At 41.4% G+C, this 25,958-nt stretch overlaps 1 protein-coding gene across 5 annotated transcripts in view; it reads right to left on the bottom strand.

Moving 5' to 3' along the window:
• Positions 1 to 25,958, bottom strand: part of CNTLN (centlein) — a 213,942-nt gene that overhangs the window by 172,521 nt on the left and 15,463 nt on the right. For 4 of the 5 annotated variants that reach the window (XM_044427774.1, XM_044427777.1, XM_044427780.1 and 1 more), the window contains exon 2: positions 11,192 to 11,280. In XM_044427774.1, coding sequence (XP_044283709.1) covers positions 11,192 to 11,280 — 89 coding nt within the window. Of the gene's footprint in view, positions 1 to 11,191; positions 11,283 to 25,958 lie in introns of those variants that run through there. The other variant, XM_044427778.1, reaches the window with a different exon arrangement.

Here is a 25,958-nt window from a genome sequence, read left to right as displayed (position 1 = left end):
GGTCCAGGCATGAAACCTACATTGCAAGAGAACATACCCGTAGCTGGAGTAAGGGCTACTATCTTAGCTTGGCTATCATTAAAATCTCCCAAAATTAGGCTTACTCAAAAACATTTCATAGAAAATGTTCCAAACATGTTAGAGTTAATCTCAAATCACACACTGTTGGCTTGCTCCTTCTACAAACATTTACTGTATAACAAAAATGCTTTCAGGTTTTTACCTGATAAGTACAGGTATTCAAAATTACTGATTAAGTATTTATTTTTGCTTAATTTTATAAAAAAAAAATTTCAAAAGGCAAATGAACTAGAAATAGCATACACCTTTTTTTACATAATTCAGAGATCAATAGTATTTAAAATAGTTGGAAAGTACACTAGCAAGAATCTACTGTTACAATGGCTTGTTTGAAAATACCTGGAGGCTTTAACATATCCCAAAGGCTTTTCTCATTTGCACAGTAAAGATATTTTTTGTTTGTACCTGAATATTAAAACAGAGAATGTAGTTACAGTCACCAAATAAGAACTGCAGCGAATGCTGAAAAGTGAAATCTATTTTGTGTATCTCAGGAATCAACACTACAGACAATGAGGTTCCAATTTCATTTTGAAATTTTTAGGGCAGTTCAATCCCAGTTAGGGAACATGGAAGTCTTCTGCAAAGTTACTTTGCTTTGTTTCATGCTAAATATTCCCACATCAAACTAAAACAAAGGTATATTTCCCCAAAAGATGTTTCAATCACCACAGCTTAATTATGATACTTCACTGAAAAGATATTTAGAAGTTGCAAACAAAAGCCTACTGAAAAATTAATTGCTTAGATAAAAAATTATGACTAAATGCCAGAATACATCAAGTACTTCTGCTTTAAAGTTAAGACTCCCTTTGTTTTCTAGATCATGGTTTTCCTTACTAAACAACTAAACTAAGCAACATAAGTTCAGGCTTTCAGTTCATCTTTTCCTGTATTATAGCAAGCATATTCCTTCATTGTTCTTCCATTTCTCTTAATCTAGTTTCCAAGGCCATCAAATCTTTTCTATGTTACTCAAACAAGACCTTCTTGGAATTAGACTATTATAAAAAAGATAAAGCCTAATTCATTACCTTTTAATATCTGATAATAGTTCTTATTTAAGTTACAAAGGCTAAATCTTATACCCACTTGCCTAGCAATATACCCCAATCAACTCAGTGAGACTTGATACTTCATAGGCACGTACAGGACTGAATTGCAATTTACTGTTTATTTTTCTGTGACCAAACTGCATCTATTGTAAACATTTGCAAATAAATAAATAAATACCTCATATTTAATTGGTTATTGAATCTCCTAAAATATATTCACTGGATGAGGTCAGGCAGCCAATTAATCTCCTAAGGTGGTATCGAGAGACCTATACTCTGCCCCATAGCCTTTGCTGCCCCACCTAATAAGCAAAATACTCTACAGGAACACCTAAACAAGTGCCAGGAGGTTTGGGGATCAATAAGGGCAAACAAACAGAAGCTTAATTCAGACAACACAGATGTACTTTGGGTAGGGAAACCTTTTCTTCTGGATACAGGAATTCAGCTGGCATTAGATTAGGCTGCACTCACATGAAGGTCAAAGTCCATAGCTTAGAAAAGGGGTCGCCAAGTTTCAGGAATGTGAGAAACTGCTGTAGGCACCACCACAAAATGACTAACTGGAAGATTGCCACTTTGGCCTCTAACTGTCATGTCCATGTATCTTAGCCTGTGGCTTCTTCAGCAAAAACTTTTTCATGTCTACTGGACGCTACATTGCCTGTATAATATATACATATATGCCCTCCCGCCCCTTGAGATCGGCAACAGATGCCCTTCTCTGGGAACCCTCCATGAATGAGATTAGGCATGTGAGTACCCAGAGGAGGGCTTTCTCTGCAGTGGCACCCCACCTATGGAATACGCTCCCCAAAGAGGTCCGCCTGGCGCCGTCATTATTTGTTTTTTGGCACCAGGCTAAGACCTTTTTATTTAAATCTTATTTTAATTGTTAATTTATTATGTATTTATAGGATTTTAAATTTTTAGCCGAGATGTTACCGGGCTTTTTAATCTTTACTGTATTTAGTGTTATTTATATGTTTTTAATTATGTTGTGAGTCGCCCCGAGGCTTTGTTGCAATGGGGGCGGCATAGAAATGTTTTAAATAAATAAATAATAAATAAGGGATCCTTTGATTTAACCAGTTGCCGGCAATGCAGTACAGCTAATACTTCTTTTGAAAATTTCTTTTGACAGTGTCAAGTAGCTGCTTCTTTTGAGAAGAGATTAGTACGCTTATAAATGTTGTACTGGAACAGTCTTTAATATTCACTCTTTTTAAAGTCTCAGACCCTTTTAAATTATTTACCTGCTTCATGGAAATCAACAAATGGACGGGAAACAAAATCTCTCTGCCCTTTTAAAAAGACTGATATTTACAACAGTAGAAGGATAAATGGTCACCTCCTATCATCTTACAATGCCTTTAATATATCAAAAAGTGACATATAGAAAAGAGCATCAAATAGAAACTTATTTGATGTCTGGCCTGCTTTTATTGAAGCCCAGGTATAGTTACTGAAAAGCTGTATGAATTTCGTATAAATCCACACAGATGCATTAAAAACCAGGAAAACTGGTCAATTTCAGGTGTCTACAGGGACTACATAGGGGATTCCTGTTAGGAACCACTGGAGGTGACCTCAAGTGTCATGGCATCCATGGCTCACACACTGGGGACTTCTGGCATAGAGACACTTCTAGACTCACTGTTGACTGTGGAAACACCAATAGTAGAAGCAGCAAGAGTGCATTTTACCTACAGAATGTTCTACCACAGTTGCACTCTAGGCAAGTCTGCCTTCGAAGATGATTTGGAAATGTCAGCTGAACAGAACATGCCTACTCATATCCTTGTTGAAGCTAGACAGCCACATGATATTAAAGCTATCCTGTGCCAGCTGTACTGGTTGCCAGTGCGTTTGCAGCTCCAGTCAAAGTGCTGGTGTTACCTTTAAATCCTGAAGTGGGTTTGTTACAGGTTATTCAAAATGCAGCTAACACCTCTATGAATCTGTGGAGGCTTTTCTTACTGACTCACCACTAAGACCAGTAAGTCTGGAGGACACAGACCCTTTTCCACTCTTTGGAATTTCTTCCTGAGAAAAGTACAGCTGACTCCATCTATGGCAGCTTTGAAACAGGATTTCAAAACTCAAACATTGTCTCTGCCTTTTAATTGCAAAGTGTTTCTAGTTTTTGCTGCTGACGGATACTTGAGTTTGGATTTATTTCAACTGACTTATTTTACAATTGTTTTAACATTTAAGTAAATGTTATAATTTGATACTTAATTTTACTGTCTATATTGCAAGACATCTTGGGAAGACCACAGTCATGAAAACCTAAATTATAAATTAAAGCAAAGAAATATACTAAAAAATGAAGTAAGTACCACAGCAACTTAAGGGCATCCTATTTTGGTTCAAGTATGAGAGGATAAATATGTATAAAGAGAAAGGAGAGAATAAATATGTATTTGGACCTTGCTTCTAACAAATGATAACCTTTCTTTAATATTTAACAAATTATCTTACATTTCCTTCAGCATCTCTAAACATCTATATTGAAGCTTCAGTAACATGCAATGTTTGAATTGATTAGTATATAAATTAATTGTTAAAAGGCATATGTCTAATCAACTAAAAAAAATTCATTGACAACCACAATGTAAGATACATACATTTTCAAGTTCTACCTAATTAGGGCTTATGTAACCTGCTATAAAAAATCAATTTCAGAATGCAATCTAGCTTGACCTCCTTTTGTTTTTAGATAATAACATTATGCTATGTTAGGAAGGCTATACATTTTCAGGACTACTAAGTTTTTGGTTCAGGATAACAGCAAATGCAATATTTTTTCAAAAGTGAAACTCAACTTGATCAGAGACAATCCTGTAGACAGTGCCATTGTGTTAATAGAAGAGGAAAGCTCCTAAATACCTAAACACTGGTGCCACACAGGGAGCTTTTTATCTACAGGAAGAAATGGAGAGATGGGAAAGAAAATAGGGGAAGAGCTTAAATGTACTATCCTTAAGTGCTGCATTTGAAAGTAAGTGGAGCATTAAATTCTATAGATCAGAAGCAAGAGTAATCAAAAATCTTGGGAGGGAAAAAAGCAGGTTGCTTACCTGTAACTGATGTTCTTCAAGTGGCCATCTGTGCAGTCACACATATGGGTTCTGTGCCTGCGCAGTGCCTTTGGCCAGAAGATTGATAGCTAACGGTTTGGCGGGAAAACTCCCCTCCCCTCCCCCCTAGCAGTATATATGGAGTGGAGTGTCCGCCATTTTCCAGTCTTTGACAGACCAGACGTTCGCCCTTTAAAGAATAAACTACAACTAAGCTAGAAAGAAAAAATTTTGTCGGTATCAACGATAAGGAGAAAAAATTTGTGACGGTACCAAAAGCAAAAATAGCATGGTACCGAAGAAAATTTTTTAAAGCCACCCAATGACACCAAGCGGGGCTGGCAGGTGGGTTGTGTGACTGCACAGATGGCCACTCAAAGAACATCAGTTACAGGTAAGCAACGTGCTTTTCTTCGTCGTGGCCTCTGTGCATCACACATATGGGTAGAATAGCAAGCTTACCCTAAATGGTGGAGGGAGGTGTCATCAATGAAGAATAGTTGAAAGAATGGCTCTGTCAAAGGAGCAGTCCTGTCTAGCACGAACATCCAGTCTATAATGCCTAGCAAAAGTACATGGAGTAGCCCAGGTAGCAGCTCTGCAGACATCCTCGATCGGAACTCCCGACACAAAAGCTGAAGAAGCAGCTACAGCTCTAGTAGAATGGCCCCTGGGAACAGTAGGTAAGTCTATCTTGGCCAACTGATAGGACAGAGCAATAGTATGAACTATCCATTTGGACAGTCTCTGAGGAGTAACCAGAAAACCTTGATCTTGTTTAGAGTATTTAACGAAGAGCTTATTGGAATGTTGAATAGACTCAGTCCTCGATCTATAGAAAGCTAGGCAATGCCATACATCGAGAGTGTGTAAGGATCTCTCAACAGGATTCGAAGGAGATGGAAAGAAAGCAGGTAAGACAATCTCCTGGCCCATGTGAAAAGACGTAGCCACTTTTGGAAGAAAAGACGGATCCATTCGTAGAACTACTTTCTCTCTGTGAAAGTTCAAAAATGGAGGGTCTACCCTGAGGGCACAGAGTTCACTAGATCTCTGAGCTGAAGTTACTCCTACAAGGAAAGCGGTTTTCCAAGAAACAAGACGTAAATCAATTGTTGCCAAGGGTTCGAAAGGAGGTCTCGTCAATGCCTGTAGCACCACTGAAAGACTCCAAGTAGGCATAAATGGTCTAACCGTCGAATGGAGATTGTAGAGTCCTTTAAGAAATGGTTGAGAAAAAACGGAAGAACCTTGAACTGCACTGCGATAGTAGGAAATTGCTGCCGTATATACTCTTATGGAGGATGGTTTAAGTCTGGAACGGTGGAGTTCTAAGAGGAACTGTAGGATATGATCTGTGGATGCAGAGTTTGGCGAAAACGAGTGAGATTCGGCAAAAATAGAGAATCTACGCCACTTCGCCGCATACAATTTCCGAGTGGATGGCCTTAGCACAGAATTGAGAATACGTTGGATGTCTGAATGAAAACCTCGCGAATCTGACAGAATATTCGTCGTATCCGAGAACGCAGAAGAGGTAGATGGATTTGAAACTTGGAATAGAGCATCGGATCCAAGGATAGGATCAGCAGAGACTGCAGATGGCGTTGGTACCGAACCGAGGTTGACTGCTATCGAATTCACCAGGCTCTCAATTTCAGCGACGCTAGATCCGGGTGGTGGATCGTGCCCTCCCGTTGAGTTATTAGATAAGGAATGGGAGGGAGTTGAAGGTATTCCTCTTGAGAAATGTGAAGAAGTGTTGAGAACCATGGCTGGTGTGGCCACCAAGGAGTTATGAGCAGTCCTGTGGCCCTGTCGTGAAGTATTTTTGCTATTACTCTCATAATGAGGGGAATCGGAGGGAAAGCGTAACACATCATATCGTTCCATGGGATCATAAAGGCATCCCCGGACGACCCCCGGACGATTCCCGCTCTCGAGCAAAAAGTCTCACACACCCTGTTCTGTCGGGTGGCGAATAAGTCTATATCGGGGAGGCCCCATCGCTGGAGCAGCTGGTTGCATGTCTGACGGTCCAGCTCCCATTCGTGAGAGGTGGACATGTGCCTGCTTAAGAGATCTGCTTCCACATTGTCTGTACCAGCTAGATGTACTGCTATCAAGGTAATGTCTCTCGGGATGCACCACTCCCAGATTTGCATCGATAGCCAGGCTAACGGTGGTGACTTTGTCCCCTCTTTGCATGTTCAAGTAAAAAAATGTGGCAATATTGTCCAAGGTTATTTGGACAGCTCGATGGCAAAGTATGTCCTCGAATGATTGTAGAGCTTTGAATACTGCAAGAAGTTCCAGGAAATTGATGTGATGCCTGGACTCCTGTCGATTCCAAACACCTTGCATGCGTAGGCCAGAGCACAGCACTCCCCATCCCAGCAGAGACACATCGGTACTGAGAGTCACTGTAGGGTACTGAGGTTGGAACGGGACTTCAATGTTTAGGTTGTCTGATATCGTCCACCATAGTAGAGATTGTAGGATGGAGGACGGGAGACGAATCAGCTTCGTAGGTAAATCTGTCTGTGGCCGGAACATTCTGTTGAAGAACAGTTGAAGGGGGTGAAGCCGAAGCTTGGCATATGGAACTACAGGGCTGGATGCTGCCATGTGCCCCAAAAGACTTTGAACAGATCTGGCAGGAACAGTTCCATCTCGTCGAATTCGATGGATGTGTCGAGCAATGGCACGTTGTCTGTCTTGAGGGAGGGAGGCCTTCACCACTGTAGAATCCAGACGGGCTCCAATAAAGTTGATCATCTGCGTAGGAACAAGAGAAGATTGCTCACAGTTAATGCAGAGTCCAAGATCCTGCAATAAGTCACAGGCCATGTTTACAGAGGAGCAAAGTCCTTCTCTAGTCTGGGAAACCAACAGCCAGTCATCGAGATAAGGGAATATCTGAACTCCGCGTAGTCGGAGGTATGCACAGACGGGGGCCATACACTTCGTTAAGACCCTCAGGGCAGTGGCCAGTCCAAACGGGAGCACCGTGAATTCGCAGATTTCAGAAGCAACTGCAAAACAGAGGAAACACCTATGATGTTGATGGATTGAAATATGAAAATAGGCATCCCTCAAGTCCAGTAAGGTGAACCAGTTCTCTCTTCTCAGCAACGGCAGGATATTTTGAAGTGTGGTTATCCGAAATTTCTTTGGTGTTATAAATTTATTAAGAGTTCTTAGGTCCAATATTGGTTGAAGACCTCCATCCCATTTCGGAACCGTAAAATATCTAGAATAGAATCCGTGGAGTCCTTCTGATAAAGATAAGCGACGGATGGCTTCTTTAGAAAGGAGCTGGTGAACCTCGTCTAACAACACCGGCGAGCATGGAGTAAACTGGATAGAACTCGATGATGGAACGATGTCGAATTCTATTCTATATCCCTGCTGAATGATGGATAACACCCACCCATCAGATGTAATAGACTCCCAAACGGGGAGTTGGTCTTTCAGCCTCTCCCTGAATGAGAGGGGGGAGGGTGGGGTCGGAAGGAGAGGAAAGGTTCGCCCGCCCCATCAGCGCTGGCATTTGTCTCCATCAAAGCAGCGGCAGCCTTGCTGGAATCGCTGGTGCAGCTGCTGCTTGCGGCGCTGCTGACGATGCTGTGGCTGTTGTCAGGATGGGTATTGTTGACGGTATTGTGGATGGGTCCACGACCACTTACATCAAGGCTGAGGCTGCAACTCCATACGTCGGGCTGTCATGCTCGACTCGTGAATCTTCTTCAACTTGTGGTTGGTCTTTGCGTTGAAGAGGCCAGACCCGTCAAAGGGCACTCCTCGATCCTCCTCTTCATCTCTTCCAGAAAATTGCAGTTATGCAACCAGGTATGCCTCCAGAGAGAGATGGCGCCGACAAGAGCCCTCGAGTCCGTGTCCGCATGATGTCTAACTGTGGATAGCTGTTGCACCACGACCTGCATGGCCTCCTTTACGAATACCCACGCCAGGTCGCCTTGATTATCTGGAAGGGCAGCGATGACATTGTCCAGGCGCTGCATTATAAAGTATTGATAACACGCCAGGGTCACCTCATAATCTGATATTCTTAGGCCGAGTCCCGAAGCTGCATAGACCCGGCGTGCAAGGGAGTCGATCTTCCTTCCCTCTTTGTCGTGGGGTGCTGTGTGGCCCCGTGCCTCCCAACCTTGAGAAGACTCCACAACCACCGTGTTCGGTTTGGGGTGGCAGAGGAGGAACGGAATGTCCCCCTCCCGAACGCGTACATGGCTTTATATCTTCTCGAAGTCAGTTGAGGGTGAGCTGGGAGGTCCCATGGTTGGGTCATCGCTTGTTGGAGAGTCATGATGAGTGGTAAAGCGATGGAGGTTGATTGTTCACCCCACACTACATCGTAGAAAAGACCGGGACTGGGACTGGGCTGTTGGTTGGCCTCGATTTCCAGTGACTTCACCAGCCTGGACATCAGTTCAGCAAACGAGATGTCTTCTGGTGATGCTGGGCCTTGCAAGGTGACTGCAGCATCAGGCGAAGTCAAATCGACCTCGGACTGGTCCGAGTCCACCCAATATGAAGGTGGGACACTGGAGGAGGAGTCCCCTGGCGACTCCGATCTACCGCTCTCCCTAGACGGTGCATGCCTGGCGTCTCTTGAGGCTGTAGAATGGGGATGATCCCAAGGAGCTGGCGGAGGGGATCGACCCCTAGCAGCTGGGTAGTATCCGACGGATGAGTAGTCAGGCCATATTGGCATGGAGGAATACCGAGAATGGTACCAGTCGTCGGATCGGGCGTCGGAAGATCGGTGGGGACAATCCAGTCTCAGTATCAAGCCGAACAGGCGGCACAGGCATCGGGGATTGAGCCTTCAGTGGGGAGTCTTGAATCTTGCCATCGGAGATCGAACCGCAAGGTGGATCCTGGTGCAGTTCAGATCCTGTACGGCGTGGAGAGGCTGGAGGAGTAACTCTCATCGCCGCCTGAATGGTCGGACCTGAAGGTGTCGGTACCGCTACTGCGGTCGAGACCGAAGAAGCCACTGAACCCAAGTGTCGATGTTTCATATGCTCGGGTTTCTTCGGTTTTTTAGCCGGTTTTTTGGTCTTATCTTTTTTGGCCTTCTTATGCACAGACAGCTTCTCAGGGCCTCTGTGTTTCCTCTTTTCCCACGGTTTCTTGGGCAGGGAAATAGGCTGATCACCCATGGCGGGAGCACCTTCCCTGAAGGGCGTGAGGGCGGAGCAGCAGAGGAAGGGGCCAGACGTTGCAGCGGATCGGCGGAAGACGGACAGCGGTCAGGTGCAGCCGAGGTTGTAGCAGGCTTAGCGACCAGCCGGTCCAATTGTAGGAGAGCCTGGTCCCACAGGAGCTTACGTAGGCGGTTCTCCCTATTCTTCCTGGCCTGCTTAGAGAAGGCCAGACAATGGCCGCATTTGTCCGACCTGTGACCTTCCCCTAAACAGAGGAGGCACAGGTTGTGCGGGTCCACAGCGGGCATCTTAGAGCCACACTCTCCGCACTTGCGGAACGCTGCTCATTGCGCCATCGCGGAAAAATAGAAAAAGAGAGGATAATAAAGCGGGAACAGATAATATTTTTTTTATAGGAACAAGAAGAAAAGAGAAAAAATGGAGAGAATAACTGGAACAGTGAAGAACAATATAAACGAGGGATACTAACTTGGAAAAAGAGAACTTGAAGCAAGAGAACACAAGTAACGATCTAAGCGAGAGCAAAGCGGCACGAGGCACAACGAATGGCGGTCACACAGACTGGAAAATGGCGGACACTCCACTACATATATACTGCTAGGGGGGAGAGGAGTGGAGTTTTCCCGCCAAACTGTTAGCTATCAATCTTCCGGCCAAAGGCACTGCGCAGGCACAGAACCCATATGTGTGATGCAGAGAGGCCACGACGAAGAAGGTGCAGTAGCCCAAACCACTTGGACATCCCGGAAGTCATGGCTACAGTAAAAGTGGAATTGCATTGTCTTCTCCATAGACTTGGAAGGACTTATGACCATTCCTGCTTGTACTTCTATGTTTTAAAGCTCGAAAGCCCTGTTTGCACATCCAAAAAGCAAGAGGAAAACTTTCCGGCAATGCCCTGCCCCTCCGGAGCATTTGCCATTCTGTGTTCATGAAGGTGGTTAGTCACCTGCATCTGTGCACTTTTCACACAAGAGATAATGTGCAAGCTTCGTTTTGGCATGCATGAAAAGCTCCTCTAGAGATATTTTGCCTTTCCATGTATTAGGATGATGCCCATGGAAGTACACACATGTCTCATCTAAGACCAAAAACAGCAACAACAAAATGCAACCTTCAAACTGAGGGGGTGAGGGAAGAAACCCTACAAGGTCCTCTATCAGAGGAACCATCACATTCTTTCCCTGTAGGCACAAAAGGAGGTGGGGAGGCTGTTTTCTCTTCTTCCTGTCCATTAATTCTGGAAAGGAATTAACTATGCTACCTTTCACGGAGTTTGGCCATTTTGATGCCTGAGGGGGGAAACTAAGGGATGTTCTGGTGGTGTATTCATGCCCATGTCCAACATGCTCCATTTTCTTTTCTTCACTTGACAGAATGTCACTGATGGAGCAGTTACACCAGCAGAACTTTCCCATAGCATGCCAGCATCTATCTGCCTCCACCAATGGAGCAGCCCTCAGTTGCATCTACGGTGGAGTTGGGAAATTCAAGCAATTAATGCACTACGATTTCTTCAGCTAGGTGATCAAAATTGTCACCTTCAATCAAACAATCAGTGCTGAACTCCTAAATAATTGTGTGTAGGGAATTTTATTTTAATACACTGTACTTAATTTCTACTATCTCAACAACTTTGGATGGCCAACTACCTAGAAGTTTCAACCATTTTCCTGAAATTGCAGTTTTAGCAAGTTTTCTCTTTCTGTGTGATAGAACATTATAAAAAAAAACCTATTTAAAGAGAAAAAATCCATGTAACATTTTTCATGCTCACCTTTCCACAACCAAACTCACTGCTTGCGTAAGATCTGGATTTGTGACCTGAAGACGTTTCCACAAAGACCACACAAATTCTTTATCAGCCTTGTAATACAAACAGAAAATGAAAACAACATTAAGCATCTTGATGCTGAGAAGTTAGTCATATAAAATGTTCCAACTATACCAAAATTCCTGAAGACTTGATGGTTCAGGATGATCTTCCCTCACCCCACCATCACCACTCAGCCTCCCAGCTGCAGCTTTTTATGATTGCTTTTTATTGAAAAAAAGAAAGAAAAAGAAAAAAACAGAGGAAAGCACACCACTGTGCATTGTATTTCATTTGGCCTTTCAGAATAGATAGAGCAAAGTGATTTTTTGCTTTAAAAGACTTGTGGAAAAATAAGGGAGATGAGACAGAGAACAATAAAAAGGGAAGGGGGGAACTCACAAAGATCCTCAGGATATGAGGTGCTGTGCACTCTTGAGAATGGAAGAGGTAGCAAGCTGGTCAGTCTGGGACGATAGTAAGAGTCCATCCATACAACAGCGTAACTGCTTGAACCAGCAATTATTTGACGACGGTCAAAGTAAGAGGAACATATTAGATGTTGGGCTGAAAATGATGGGTTTGAAGAAAGGAACAACAGTGGAGAAAGTGTAACTATGGGGGAAAACAAGACAAACAAGATACAGGAACTGCAGAGCCAATGTGCTCTTGCTACAGAAGCAAGTGAACAGGGAAGGAAGCTTGAGACTATGGACTGGAAGTAGGGAACCAAGGGTACTTGGTGGTAGGCCCAGCTGTAGAATTATGCTGTTTGAGCTTATATATTTTATTGATACCCCACTTGTGTTCAAAACAGCTAAGAATGAAATACATGTTAAAAACAAAAACATGACATAGCTCATGGTCTGTTTTTGGGTTGAGGATTGTTTAATATTTATTTATGCATTTATACCCTGCTTTTCCCCCTTGCAAGGAACCCAGGCAGCTTACATGAACTTCTCATTATTTTATCCACACAATATCCATATGAGGTAGGTTAGGCTGAGAGTTAAGGGCTGGCTCAAAACAACCCAGTGAGCTTCATGGCCAAGAAGCAACTTGAACCTGGATCTTCCAAGTCTCAGTCCAACATGCTAACCATGACATCACATTCCCTTTCAAGCAAGCCACGCTACCCAGATTCAGATGACACAAAAAGCTGCAACTGGGAAAGTAATCAGGCAAATGGCACATAGTGTGGCATGGCTTAAACAAACCTGGCAAGTGGCATGGCTTTAAGCTGTGGTGTTGTACAAACTTATTCTGAGGACCCGTATGAAGGTTTCTTCATCCCCTCTTTTTTACTGTTGTTTCTACTACCTTACTTTTCCCCAGGTTCCTTTAGGAAAGAGAATCGCTTCATTCTACCCTTTCTTAAGCCCAAGGGAAATATGAGGCACGGGTGTGTGCCTTCCCACTCTTTAAGTGAAACACAACCATGAAGATGTACAACTGGGAGACACTGACATCTATCCACTCAAAGTCACACAAACACCAAGTTGATTCCCCCCCCCCCCCGAGAGTAGAGAGAAGAGCCCTCATGCATGGGAAAACAACAGGATAGCATAATTTTGGGCAGACAAAAGTTATGATAGCTTAGTCATATGGTTAAAAGCAGCTTTGGTTGGAACAAGGGTATGATAAGTGTGCCAGTGCAGCACAGTGGGCCTCCATGTTTTAGAAAAAGAAAATTACATTTGGATCTTATCATTCACTTCTTACGTAACACATTGTGGTGTTGATATTACTACTGCACACATTCAAGGAATGTGGAAGAGGGTCAGCATATGGGTTAGTTATACCTCTGATGCAAATGCAACCAGTAGCCAGAGATGTGGAGACAGGACTGAAATCTGGCTTTCTTGAGCTCACCAGACTTCTTTCCCACACTAAGCACTTGCCAGAAAGTGAGCCAAGCTGATATTAAGTCCATGAACACTTGGGAAAGCTAGTACATTCTTTGTGCCAAGTATGCAAAATGCATAATTCTTTCCACAAAATTGCATAATTTCTTAAGCAAAGTCTGCAAGTCACGTGTGCTGAAGCAGAACTCCACGTGAACTCACTGCCTGCTGAATGACAACGCAAACACTCAGCGTGAGGCAGACTTAGAGATGGGAGAAAGCAGACCAGAATATGGGAAGCTGAAGAAATCTGATGGATCGCCACCCCCAAACTGGATTCCTCACACATCCCTTCCAGTGGCAACCATTTACAAACCTCCATCCATGAAAGGCAGTGTGCACAGATTAGTAGAACTGGGTGCATCCAATAAGGCCATCAGGTCCATCCTGAACAGATGGCTGTCCAGCTGCATCTTAAATACCTCCAGCATGGGAGAGTACATGACTTCCCTAGGTCAATGGTTCTGTGGTGATATTGCTCTGAAAGTCTGGGAGCTTTTCTTGATGTTCAGCCTCAATTTGACTTGCTGTAACATGAGCCCATTATTCTATGTCCTGCATCCAGGAATGAGCAGAGATCATTCCTAGCCCTCCCCTGTATGACAACTTTTCAAGTATCTGAAGCTTGCTAAAAACGTTTAAATAAATAAATAAATAAATAAATAAATATTTATTGTATCTCAAGAGTGCTATCATCTCAAGGCTAAACATGCCCATTTTTTTCCAGTCTCTCTTCACCTGGTTTTCTTTCCAGTCACCTCATGACCTTTTCTAGTTTGTCTGCATCTTTCATAAAATGTGGTGCTCAGAACTGTATGCAGTATTCAAGATGAGGCCTAACCAGTGCTGAACAGAAGGAAACTAGCACTTCATTCATTCATTTTATCTATATCTGACTTTTTTCTTACAACCAACTCAAAGCAGTTTACATCATTCTCCTCTTACATCATTCTTACATCATTCTCCTCCTCCTGCTCTCATTCTCCTCCTCCTGCCTCCTGTGTGTGGATAACACACAGTGACAACCCTGCAAGGTAGGTTGGACTGAAAGTCTGTGACTGAGTCAAAGTTCCTCAGATGGCTCCATGGCCAAGCAGGGACTAGAACCCAGAATGTCTGAGTCCCAGTCCCACAATCTTAACCACTACGCCACAATGGCTTTCTTTGCATGATGAAGCCCATACAGAACACCTTCACATGCTGCCCAAATGTGCAGCTAGTAGGAAACATTGCTGCCAAATACAATTCTACTCCCCAAGTCAGCAAGTGAACGACTCTATGTTTGAGCCTCAGCATTTGGAACATTTAAGGTAATTCTGTGACTCAGCAATGATCAGAAGCTCATAGGTAAACAACAGACCCTATCTTGTCCAACTAAAAATACAAAAAATATATGCTATTAAATATTATCCATTTCATCTGAAGGTTCGGTCTGACAAAAGCAGTAACTACCTTCAGAATAAAAAGTTTCAAACAGCTTTTTATATAACTCATTGCCCAATTAACAACCTGGGCAAAATAGCTTTCTAAATGGTTTTGAGAGCCAGCTAATTTGCTCTGAAACAAGATTGCACATCTAGTCAGAAATTGGCACAGCAACCCAACTCTACAGCTGTCAAAGCCTAGGATATATCAATCTTCAGTGTACCCAAGGACTGTTCTGTCTACTGGGTGTATGTTAACGGCACAGAGAGGTCAGCAGAAGTGTACCTTGAGCAGCTGAGAACTTATAAGTACAGGACAGAATACAGATGTCATTTGGAAGTTCCCCCAAATTTCCTCATTAAAAATAAAATTACACCACCACTGTATGTCAGAAAAAGAAGCTGCTCACTTTGGGAGTGTGTGTGGAGGCAGGAAAGAGAGATGTATAAAACATAAATATTTAGAGTGCTTTGGGAGCTATATTGAAAGTGAGATGCTCTTCCCAGCGCAGCAAAGCAACGGCAATGATTGCAGGTCAGACCTCACACAGAAGAAGTGACAGTTATGAAAGAGAAAGACAATGGAATTGTGCTTCAGTCAAGAGTGAAAATAATTATACCTCATCATCGTCAGGTTAGCAGACATATGGAAATGCAGAACAACTCAGCCTTGGATCCCTGCTACTTACTGAATGTGGTTGTGTCGTAACAGGAACAGAGCAGTTGCCTCCATGTAATATTCAAAAGCATACAAAAAGGCATGATACTATGAAAAGGTAGAACATAAACATTTGTTTGAGACTGTACTGTATTGTACAGCTGTTCACCTCAAAGCATTTAAGCCTTGAACACTTTTCAGCTGGTACTGCTGTATTTTCTATACCTTTGATGGTGGAGGCAATCTTTAAAAAATGGGAGGCCCATCATATTCTTATAAGCACAAAAACAACTTGACATCGTGAGAATATACACATGGCCCTCTTCCGAAGGGAAGTAATTCAGGTGCATCCAATCACACCAGACACAGAGAAGCTGCAGAATTATTACTAACTTGCAAGGCCAGAAAAGTAAATTATCCAGTAATGCAGAAGGGTGTTTTTCTGTTGGTGGGTACTTCGAGCTCAGAATAACCTTTTGTTTAGTAATTTGAACAAGTGCCTCAACCTAGCACAAAGATTTGAAACTCCTAGGTTTAATAGCACAGAGAGACAACTAGAAGGGTACCTGTCTAAATTGGGGCAGCACCATGTTGGCTTTCAGGCCATGCCCAACCTCCATTGGGTCACTGAACAAATAATTTTTAGCCATTTAGTGCCTTTAGAGCTACAGAGTCAAATTTATTTTGTTTGAAAACTGTATTTATTTTTGCAGTGCTCCAAAGGGCTACAGAGCCGTTTTCTGAATTTGTTGTTTTCTGTTGTTGTTTTTTAAATCAGCTATGGTCCATGGAACAAGGTTCAAAATTACCTCCAGAGCTTCTGCGCTTGCCTACCCAGCACTGAATCAAGTGCAAAGCAGAAGCACAAAATTATATCATTTACTGAACATACACTTATCTATTTTTCTAAAAAGAAAAATATGAAGCATTCCTTGCTACCCTCCCAATCTAGTTTGTGGGTATGTTAACTGAATCAGGAGGTAGAATACTAATACCTATCTCCATAAACTGGGGCAGAACAGATAATTTAGGTTAAATGCAGGTCTCAAATGCAGGTCTTATTCCTACTGATGATACTAGATGTCTCATGAGGCTGTCAATACACGCAAACATCTGCTACTAGCTCCCCACTGGCCACCTTCTTCCTTGGGTCTGGCAAAACAAACTTCTCCCTTAATTTTCTTTAACATGCAGCTGATGAAAACCAGCTCTCCTAAGCAGGAATGCTTCCCAAGAGCAGAGGAACAGCATGGAGGCCTTTGGCATGAGTGTTCACTGTCAAGTGCATGCTGGCCCAGAATGAATTTCTGGCACATAGGAACACGTCTAAAAGAAACTAAAATTTCTCAAGCAAGTGACATTCTTTGCCAAAGGATATCCCAGGAACTCTAGGCACACAGGCCAAGTCTCTTCAGGAAGAGTCCTATTCTCTGTGATAAGGCTTACAGATCTCCATTCTGTGACATCACAAAGACAGACCTCCTCTGCAGTGCTTGCCCATCCTCTTGAATGATCTGAAGTACCTGTAACTCTAGCATCTTTTGGGCATGTATTGAAAACATATCCATTTGCTATGGCTTTCTGATCCTTAAGAATTAGAAAAAGGACAGGTCTGATTGCCAAGAAACATTCTAGCTCTTCAGGAGGGGCAAGCCAGACTCCCAGGACAAGTTAGAAAAGCAGCTGAGCACCAGCATTTGAGAAGGCCTATCAAATCAGCACTTGAGCAGTACACCCCACCACACACACACATAACTGCAGATTACTTTCTAAGAAGTGAGAACCAACTAAAGGAATCAGAAAGATATTTCCAAATATTTATTTAAAATATTTATACTCTGCCTCTCCAATAATTCTTTATTTAACATACGCCACCCAGAAATCACTTCAGAAACTGGTATGCAGTTTTTAAAAATAAAAACATCCATCAGCTAAGAGCCAGTGAATGAAAAGAATGTCTCATCAAGGAATAGATTCATGGAGCAGGCATATGTCACTCTGTTTAACAGCAAAAACTACAAAGAAGTTTGTAGTGCACCACACACATTCCACCCCATTTTAAGCAAGACGGCCTGAGGGGGATTCGAAACACATTCAGCTCTATGAACTTGGAATGCTCCCATCAGGCTTCTAAGTGAGTTCAGCCAAACACATTTAGAATCCCCCCTTAGACTTTTCTTCTCAAAGCAAGGTCAGGATGGAACGAGTCACACATCTTTATGTTGGGGGTGGCTAATGTGTGAGGCCTAAACCCTCTACAGATGAAGTAAATTCATCATGGAACAAGCCCGGTAAAGAATAATTATAGGAAACAGAAGACTTCATCAAGTCTTATTATAGAGTTTAATTTAATAGTCAAATGTTAACCTTATTACATACTGGGTTCTTCACTTACTGAAATTCTCAATAAATATTTTTTCTTCCCTGTTTCTTTATATTTTTTCTAGTTTGTCAGGTGCCATGAACTAGGACACATTTATGATTCCTTGGGTTGCAGCACATTTTTCCTTCTAACAGTGACATCTTTATACTTCAATGTCCTAAAGAGGATGAATACATATTCTGACTAACTGAGCAATCCTGTAACTAAACTTATTTCAAGATTACTTTGAATAGGATTGAAACCTAAGTTAATATGATACATGTGATGTTCTTCAAGTACTAAAGTTCTGTTTTAATTTTAGCAAGCATGGCATAGCTTTCATTTTTCCTCAACATTTATTCCAGTTCTTTCCACATCTCATCCCTAAAGAACAAAAAGCTTTAAAATAATTGTTTTTCACACTGTGGCTTCAAAAATACTGGAAATTTTAGAGTTTGGCTAGTATATCAGGAAAAAAAGCCCAGTGTATTCCCACTGAATTGTGTCAATTTAAGTGCTTTCAGCTAACTTGAGAATTCTTTTGAGGGCATAAAAGCAAGATGCAGATTATAAAAATAGATGGAGTGTAAACCACTATTTCACAGGACTCAGCATACACATAGGAAATTTAGCAAACAAACATAGAACATATCAAAAGCAAAACTGCATTTGTCATGGAGTCACACAGCTATTTCCTAGAGCAAGAATTCATAAGAGCAAATTCTAGAACTAAGGATTTCTGCATTTTATCACTGGCTCAGGGAGCAGAGTGCAGTCTAACAGTTTGACCAAAAAATTAAGTCTAACGGATGGGAATCTTTGTTACTTGTTTGTTAATGATGTTAAAGATTTGCATACTGTTCATCTGTCTCAAAACAGCAAAGCAGTTTTGAAATAGGAATATCTCTGAAATCCCATGATACAGATAGCACAGCCAAACACATATGCTTGGCACATTCTCAGTGAGAGTCAGTATGGCTAAATGGTGATGTATTTATTATGCATTCTTTAATTCACTAGCATGCAGGAGCATCATTCTCAAACAACTATAATCTCTCCAGATTAAGAGGCCAAAAATGCATTCAAATCTGTATTAGGATTACAGTTTTAGTTAAAGACCACTGACTGACTGAAGTGGACAGGTTTGCTAATGGCAACAAACTATTCAGGGAGCTTAAATTACAGAAGGATTGTGAGAACTCCAACTGGCTCTCACCAAACTGGGAAACAAAGTACCAAATTGCAAACACAGTTCAGTGTAAGACACCCAGGCCAACTGGGCTATAATCTTTGCCCAGACCCTCCCTGGTCCCAAACCCTTGGACCAGACACTGGATTCAGCAATGACAACCCAAGCGCTGGGGAAAAGGGATTTATTAAAAAGATAAAAGATAGGGATGGGTATACTAAAACACAGAGGCAAAGGATACACACAAAAAAGGGGAGGAAGGAAAAGGGGATTTGGCATGCAGTACTAATACACTTCACAGCCTGTCAAAGCCCTCCAAGACCCTAGGCCTGGTTGGCATCCTTGATCACAAAATAAAAAGGCTTCACCTAACCTAGTTATACACATAGATACTATACTAGTTGTAGAGATCAATGACACCAGGTAGCACAGAGTTCTTCGGCAGAGAATCTGGCAGCAAGAATAGAAGCTCTCCTCAAACAGGTATTCATGCCTCTTCAGGCTCTCATCTTTTATTCACCCAGCCCCAGTCAGATAGCTTATGGGGTGACAGTGAATGATGGTTCCCAGGTGAGCACCATTTTCCCTTATTGCCCCAATCTCCTGTCCTGTCCTAGGGAGTATGAACTCCTCTGTCCTTGGGTACAATTTACAATATCTCTCCCTTCTGCATACCAGGAGAATATTTGCTCCTCCCAGGTCCTTGAGCGCTCAGTGCCTCACTGAGCAAACACCTGGCAATTGTAACAATTTGCTCTTCTTGTCAGTTAACTCATCCTCCCATGGTAAAGCCTTTAACCAGTTCACGTTACAGCAAGAAAGTCCAATTTAATGCAAATTTAGGGCAAAAAACAAATCCCTACTTTAAGTATAAGCTGATTTTGAACTAATGATGACTGATCAAGAAAGAGATATTACTTAGAGTTGTGATCAATAGCTTGAAGAAAATTTTAATCCAGTGCATTGCTGCTGTTTTAAAAAAGGAAACTTTATGTTATGTATAATTAGGAAAGGCATCAAAAATGGAACTGCCATATACAAATCTGTTGTGTGATCACACTTAGAATATTGTGCACAGTTCTGGCTGCTGCAACTAAAAACAGATCCGCAGAGCTGGAAAAAGTATAAAAAAGGACAACCAAAATCATTAATGGACAGAGCAACTCCTCCATGAGAAAAAAGTTACAAATGCTCAGATTGTTTAGCTTAGAAAAGGGCAAGTAAGATGATACATGAGAAAGCAACCCAGAATTATGCATGGCCTGGAGAAAGTGAAAATTTCTCTTTCTCATTCCTAATTCTAGAAATTGGAATGAAGCCGATTGGTGGAAAATTCCAGACAGATAAAAGGAAGCACTTGTTCATATAGTACATAGGTAAACTATAGAATTCACTTCCATGGAATGTAGTGATGGTCACCAACATGTGTGACTTTGAAAGGGGATTGGACAAATTATTGGAGGAAAACTTATCAACAGCTACCAGTTCCAATGACTATATGCTACCTCCAAGAGCAGAGGCCGTAAACCTATGTACACCAGGTTCTGGGAACTTGGGCAAGAGGAGGCTGTTGCATTCATTTCCTGCTTGTGGGATCCTCTGAGCAGCTGGCTAGGAACTGTATGAAGAGAATGCTGGGCAAGATGGATGACTGGTCTGAATCAGCATGGCTTTTCTTTTGTACTTACAAACTTCACTGAACCCTATTTACCACAGGTGCAAAACCCAAAGTCAAGAGAAATATTCAGTTTAAGCAATGTGGGACATGGACTTGGCCACGAACACAACCAACTCAGAAAATGATGATCTCTCAATCTAACGTATTTCACAGGATTATTATACAAATCAAATCGATGCAGAGGAAAGTCAGAATATAAATATAAATGCCTATCAGTCACTATTAGATTTGTCAGATGATGAATTGGATTTAGACTGATAAAAGTTATTTCTCCCCACTTTCTTTCTGATCATATGCTTATTTGAGTATCTTTGGCACAGACAAATTATGTTCACTAGGTTTTGGGACCATCCTCAAAATATTCAGAACAAAAATAGAAACATAGAAACAGAGCGAGTCAGAAGGGATCTCCAGGGCCATCTAGTCTGACCCCCCGCTCCAGCCGGCTCCACTCATGACATGCCCACCATGTGCATGTTCAGCCTATCCTTGAAAGTAAAGGCTGAGACAGTTTACTATATAAATAGAAGAAGGTGATATTGTTAAAACTTACAGATATAGGCCCTAGCAACTACTCAAACCCCATGAGCATATTATAACCCTTTCAGAATATTAGGCATACGCCTTAGTTTCTGGAGAAAAGGTAATGAAGAAAATATTGCAGGTGTTTTGCCATGTTTTGGAAGGCAACAATGGTATACAAATAGAACAAACTGCTTCAGACTTCAAATATTTTTCACAGAAAAGTTAAAGAAATATGAGCACTGAAGAGTTTGTGATCTCAGTGCAGAAGTGGTCCTTGTTGACATCAATTTTGTATCAAAGTTTCCATGTTTTAAAGCTTGCATTTGCAAACATATAGCATCAAAGACAAATAAGATTCCCAGTGGATTGAGGCTGGATATTCAGCTGTTTCAGAAAGAGAACATGCATGTTTCTGGGGATAGCTGAATATTCATCATTCGATGGAGCCTGATCACAAAGGTCAGTTTTTCGTATTTACTCCGTAAGACACATATTTCAAAAAGGTCTACTTGTGATGTGCTATCCTTGTTGCCCTTTTTACTAGTATCAGGAATTAAGACAAATAAGCCTCAATTCAGCTAGGGAGCAAATGCAGAGCAACCTACACTTCTTCCAGTGTGCATATCCCTAGCTGGATGAGGAATTATTGGGACAAGTAATTGCTGCATTGCCCTAATTTAAAACAAAACAAAACAATACCAGCAATAGCAGCACTGGTGTAATGAGCATGTTTTCACAACTGTTTAAATTTATGATTTTAGTTTAGTTTACAACTAAACTACATGTATTAACATCATCAGATTTAGTTCCTTTCTGTTCTTTCCTCCCTGATCAACTAGCATTATATGCACAAGTAGCATATAGCTGATCAGCACTATGTGCCCAAGTAGCTTGATCTGGAGTCATTAAAATCATAGTTTTATAGAACTTGGAGGTTCTCCTTTATCTGTATTTGTCATCCATTCATCTTGAGGCTCAGGTGGCTCCATTGGTATGGAGTGCCTTCTACCAGGTTCAACTGATGGTCAAGCTACATCCTTGACTGGCCAGGGCTAGCCTGCTTTCAGTTATGCTACACTAATCTCTAAATTAGATTACTGCAGTCTTTCTCTTCCCCAACCTTGTACTTTACAGACATGCTTGTACCGCAACACCCAGAATTCCCAGTCAATGGCTCTGCTGGAAAGGAATTCTGGAAGTTGCAGTCCAAATGTCTCTGAAGGCTACCAGGTTGGGAAAGGCTGGATTACTGCAATGCTCTGTGTGGGGCTGCCCCTGAAGACTATTCAGAAGCTGCAGCTTGTGCAAAATGCTGCAGCCAGATAAGTAGGACTAGAAGGACCAAACATATGACATGAATTTTGGTTCCCTTACATTGATTGCCTATATGCTTCTGAGCCCAATCACAAGTGTAGGTTTTAACCTATAAGGCCCTGCACGGCTAGGGACCACAATACCTGAGGGAACACTGCTCCCAGCTCCAGTATAGCTAGACAGTACCATCTACATCTGGGGCCTCTGCCTCTGAGGCAACAAGGCGGGCCTTCTCAGTGATGCTCCCCCAGCCATTACAAATTTGCTTCCCCACTGAAGCCAACCTGATGCCAACTTTGTCATCTTTTTGGCAACTGATTAAAACTACCCTTTGCTCCTAGGCATTGAATTTAAAATGAGAGATATTTTAGTTATTTAGTTATTTCTTTAAAAATTGTATATAACCTTCTTAAGTAGACGCTCACGGAATGGCGTACAAACATTTAAAACAGCATAAGTAAATCAACAATAATATTAAAAATCCAAATATAATAAACACAATTAAACAGGTAAGTAATAGTAATAATAATAATAGTACACAACACAGTAACAACTGTTCCACAGCAAGCCAATCATCATATAAATAAAAACCATTAAATAAAATAATGGAAAAATTAAAAAGGATTTAACCTGGTGCTGAAATACATAAAGAGTGGGCACCAGGCACACCTCCCTGGATGGCTGGTTCCATAGTCAGGGAGGCACGGCAGAGAAGGTCCTTCCCCTCAGGGCCACCTTCCTTACTTTGTTTAAAAGAGGCTCCCAGAGAACTTCCATACATGTTCTTAGGGTCTGGGGAGGTACATATGGGAGGAGACATTTCTTTAGAAATCCGGCCCTAAGCCATTAAGGGCTTTATACAGTAGTGTAAGCACCTTAAGGTGGGCCCAGACTTTACTTGGTAACCAGTCCAGTTGCTGAAGGACAGGGTTTCTGTGTTCATGTCCGCTTGTCCCTGTCAACAGGCAGTCTGCCCCATTTTGTACCAACTGAAGTTTCCAGACCATTTTCAAGGGCAGCTCCACATAAAGGGCATTACAGTAGTTCAAACATGAGGTTATCAGAGCATGGATTACCATTGCTAGGTTTTGCACATTCAGATAGGGCCATAGCAGGCCTATCAGCAGCAGTTAAAGGTGCTCAAACATACACAGTCCTAAAGAGGCACCTGTCAAGCAGCACTGGCAGATGCCCTCTCTCTGGTGCTTCTAAGTGGGTCAGCACTCAAAAACAAACCAAACTGTTCCTGTTCGAAATAGTTTATGGGTGACCATATCCTGAGTGGCTAAGGGATTGTCCAGATCAGGTATCAGATGTAATGGCACATGGGGAAAAATGTACTGAAAGAATAACTCATTGTGTGGCAGTCTGCTCTAACCTCTCTTTATACTATACTCAGCTCCAGCAACCCCCCAAGACTTGATGTGCCAGTGCATGACTTTGAACCAGGTCACTGGGTCTTCCTCCAATGAGCCCCTTCAGGAGATGTGGTTTGGGCCCCACCAAGTCCTGCTCACCACCCATACTGCCATGAAGGTTGTTGCAATCACCTTGTGAATCCATCATACTGGGGTTCAGAAGGCACCTGAACCTCAGACCAAAGAGATTTTGCTGTGGACCTAACCAGGGGAACAGATCCAGATCAGACATGTTGAACTTGTGAGCCAATCCAAGACGTGAGATTCCTGTTCCAGAAGGGTCCAGAAGCAGAGACTGATAACAAACTGTAACTTACACTTTGCTTGAACCCAGGAGGGAGGGGCAAACTACTGCCATGGGGGGCTGGAGCAATGGGGCTTGGGCTGAACATGATTCTTCTGCTGTCTGTCTCAGGGACAGGAGTAGAAATTAATCAAGAAGAGCTAGAGGAGGAACTCCTGGAGCAAGGACACAACACCTTAAGCCCCCTAAGAGAGCAGATCCAGAGAAGCTTTCACGTGACCAGTTGCTGGATCTGCCTGCATCCATCAGATGTGGGAGGGACAACTTTCCCTTTCAGAGTGATGCCTCTGACTGTCCCTCTACTGCAGGTCCTCAAACTTTTTAAACAGGGGACCAGTTCACTGTCCCTCAGACTGTTGGAGGGCCGGACTATAGTTTGAAAAAAATATGAATGAATTCTTATGCACACTGCACATTAAAAAATTAATTAAAATTTTAAAAATTAAATTTCCACCTTTTTGATTTTTCTAAAATACAGAAGAAAAAAACCATAAATACAACACTTCACAACGTTAATAATATAATATCCAAAAACTCAATTAATAATTGAAAAAGTAAATAATAAAGTGCCCCCACCACCCCGGAGACCAATAATACCTCCACTTAATTCATATATTATAACAATTAATAATTATATAATGTACTTCAATTATATTCATATCCCCTCCAGAAATTCATATAATCTTGATTAGGTTTACAACCTTTGCCTTCTATCAGTACTGCTTTTACAAAATCTTCCCAATATTTATTTGCTTTTATTAACCCTTTTTAAATTTTTATTTCTGTCATCAGTTTATCATTAATTACCATATTCCATATTTCATTTTCCAATTCGTACCTTTGCAAAACCCAATTCTGTTTCCAGTATTTAACTATCACTAGCCTAACTGCCATTATCTAACTTAGAATCAATTCTTTCTTAACTTCATTTATTATTACTTGTTTTTCAATCAACAGTAATAACACAATTCTCTGCGACATTTCTAAGTCTATATCTAAAATTTCTCTAATTTCATTAAATACCATAATCCAATTATTTTGTATATTATCACAATCCCACCACATATGTTTATAAGTTCCAATCCCTTTCTCATGTCTCCAACATACATTAGAGTAGTTGTTATCAATTTGGTTTAACTTAACTGGTATTAAATACCATCTGCATATCACCTTATATCCATGCTCTTTAATTCTAACATATTCTTATATACTCTTCTATTCCAAATAGTCTTACAGTCTTTTTTATTTCACCCTGATCCATTTCCCAAATTGATTTTAAACTTGTTGTCTGATCTCCTAACTCCATTAATATCCTATACATTTTAGCAATTCTTCCTTTACTTGTATATTCTTCCTCAGTCTCACATTCTTTTATAATCATTTCAAATTTTGTTAATTGTCTTTCTTCCTCTTTAAATTATCCTCCATCTTTATCCATCCATTTTTCTAACTGAATTAAATTTAATCAATTTAATTTAGCTTCTGCCAATATACTCCTCAATTGTATTATATTTTTATCTTATTTTTCCAGTCTTCCCATTTATATATAAATATGACTATTTTTTAATTTATTAATCCAATCCATTGATTCTATTTTTGGGAATTTCTCCATTTCGAACACTCGCGTTAACGGCAAAATTCCTGGGATTAACTGCTGTCTCCATTTTTCCCATACTTCCATCGTATTTTTTAAAAGGGGATTTTGAATTCTCTTAATAATCTTTTAATATCCTTTTTAAACCAATACGTCTCTAAGTTATTGCCTATTTCCCTTAATTCTTTTAATTCGGTATCACTCCATATTAATTCTTTGCTTTGGGCTATAATATCTGGAACTATCTTTAATTGGTTTGCAACTCAATACTTTTTAACATCTGGAATGCTTAGCCCTACTTTGTGTGTGTGTGTGTGTGTGTGACTTGTACCATAGTGCTTTACTTATGTGCTCTCTTTCC

The sequence above is a fragment of the Varanus komodoensis genome, unplaced genomic scaffold (genome assembly GCF_004798865.1).
Source record: "Varanus komodoensis strain SLA01 unplaced genomic scaffold, ASM479886v1 scaffold19, whole genome shotgun sequence".
NCBI lineage: Eukaryota > Metazoa > Chordata > Lepidosauria > Squamata > Varanidae > Varanus > Varanus komodoensis.
Note: the sequence above shows the minus strand (reverse complement) of the source record. Positions and strands in the feature narration are given on the sequence as shown.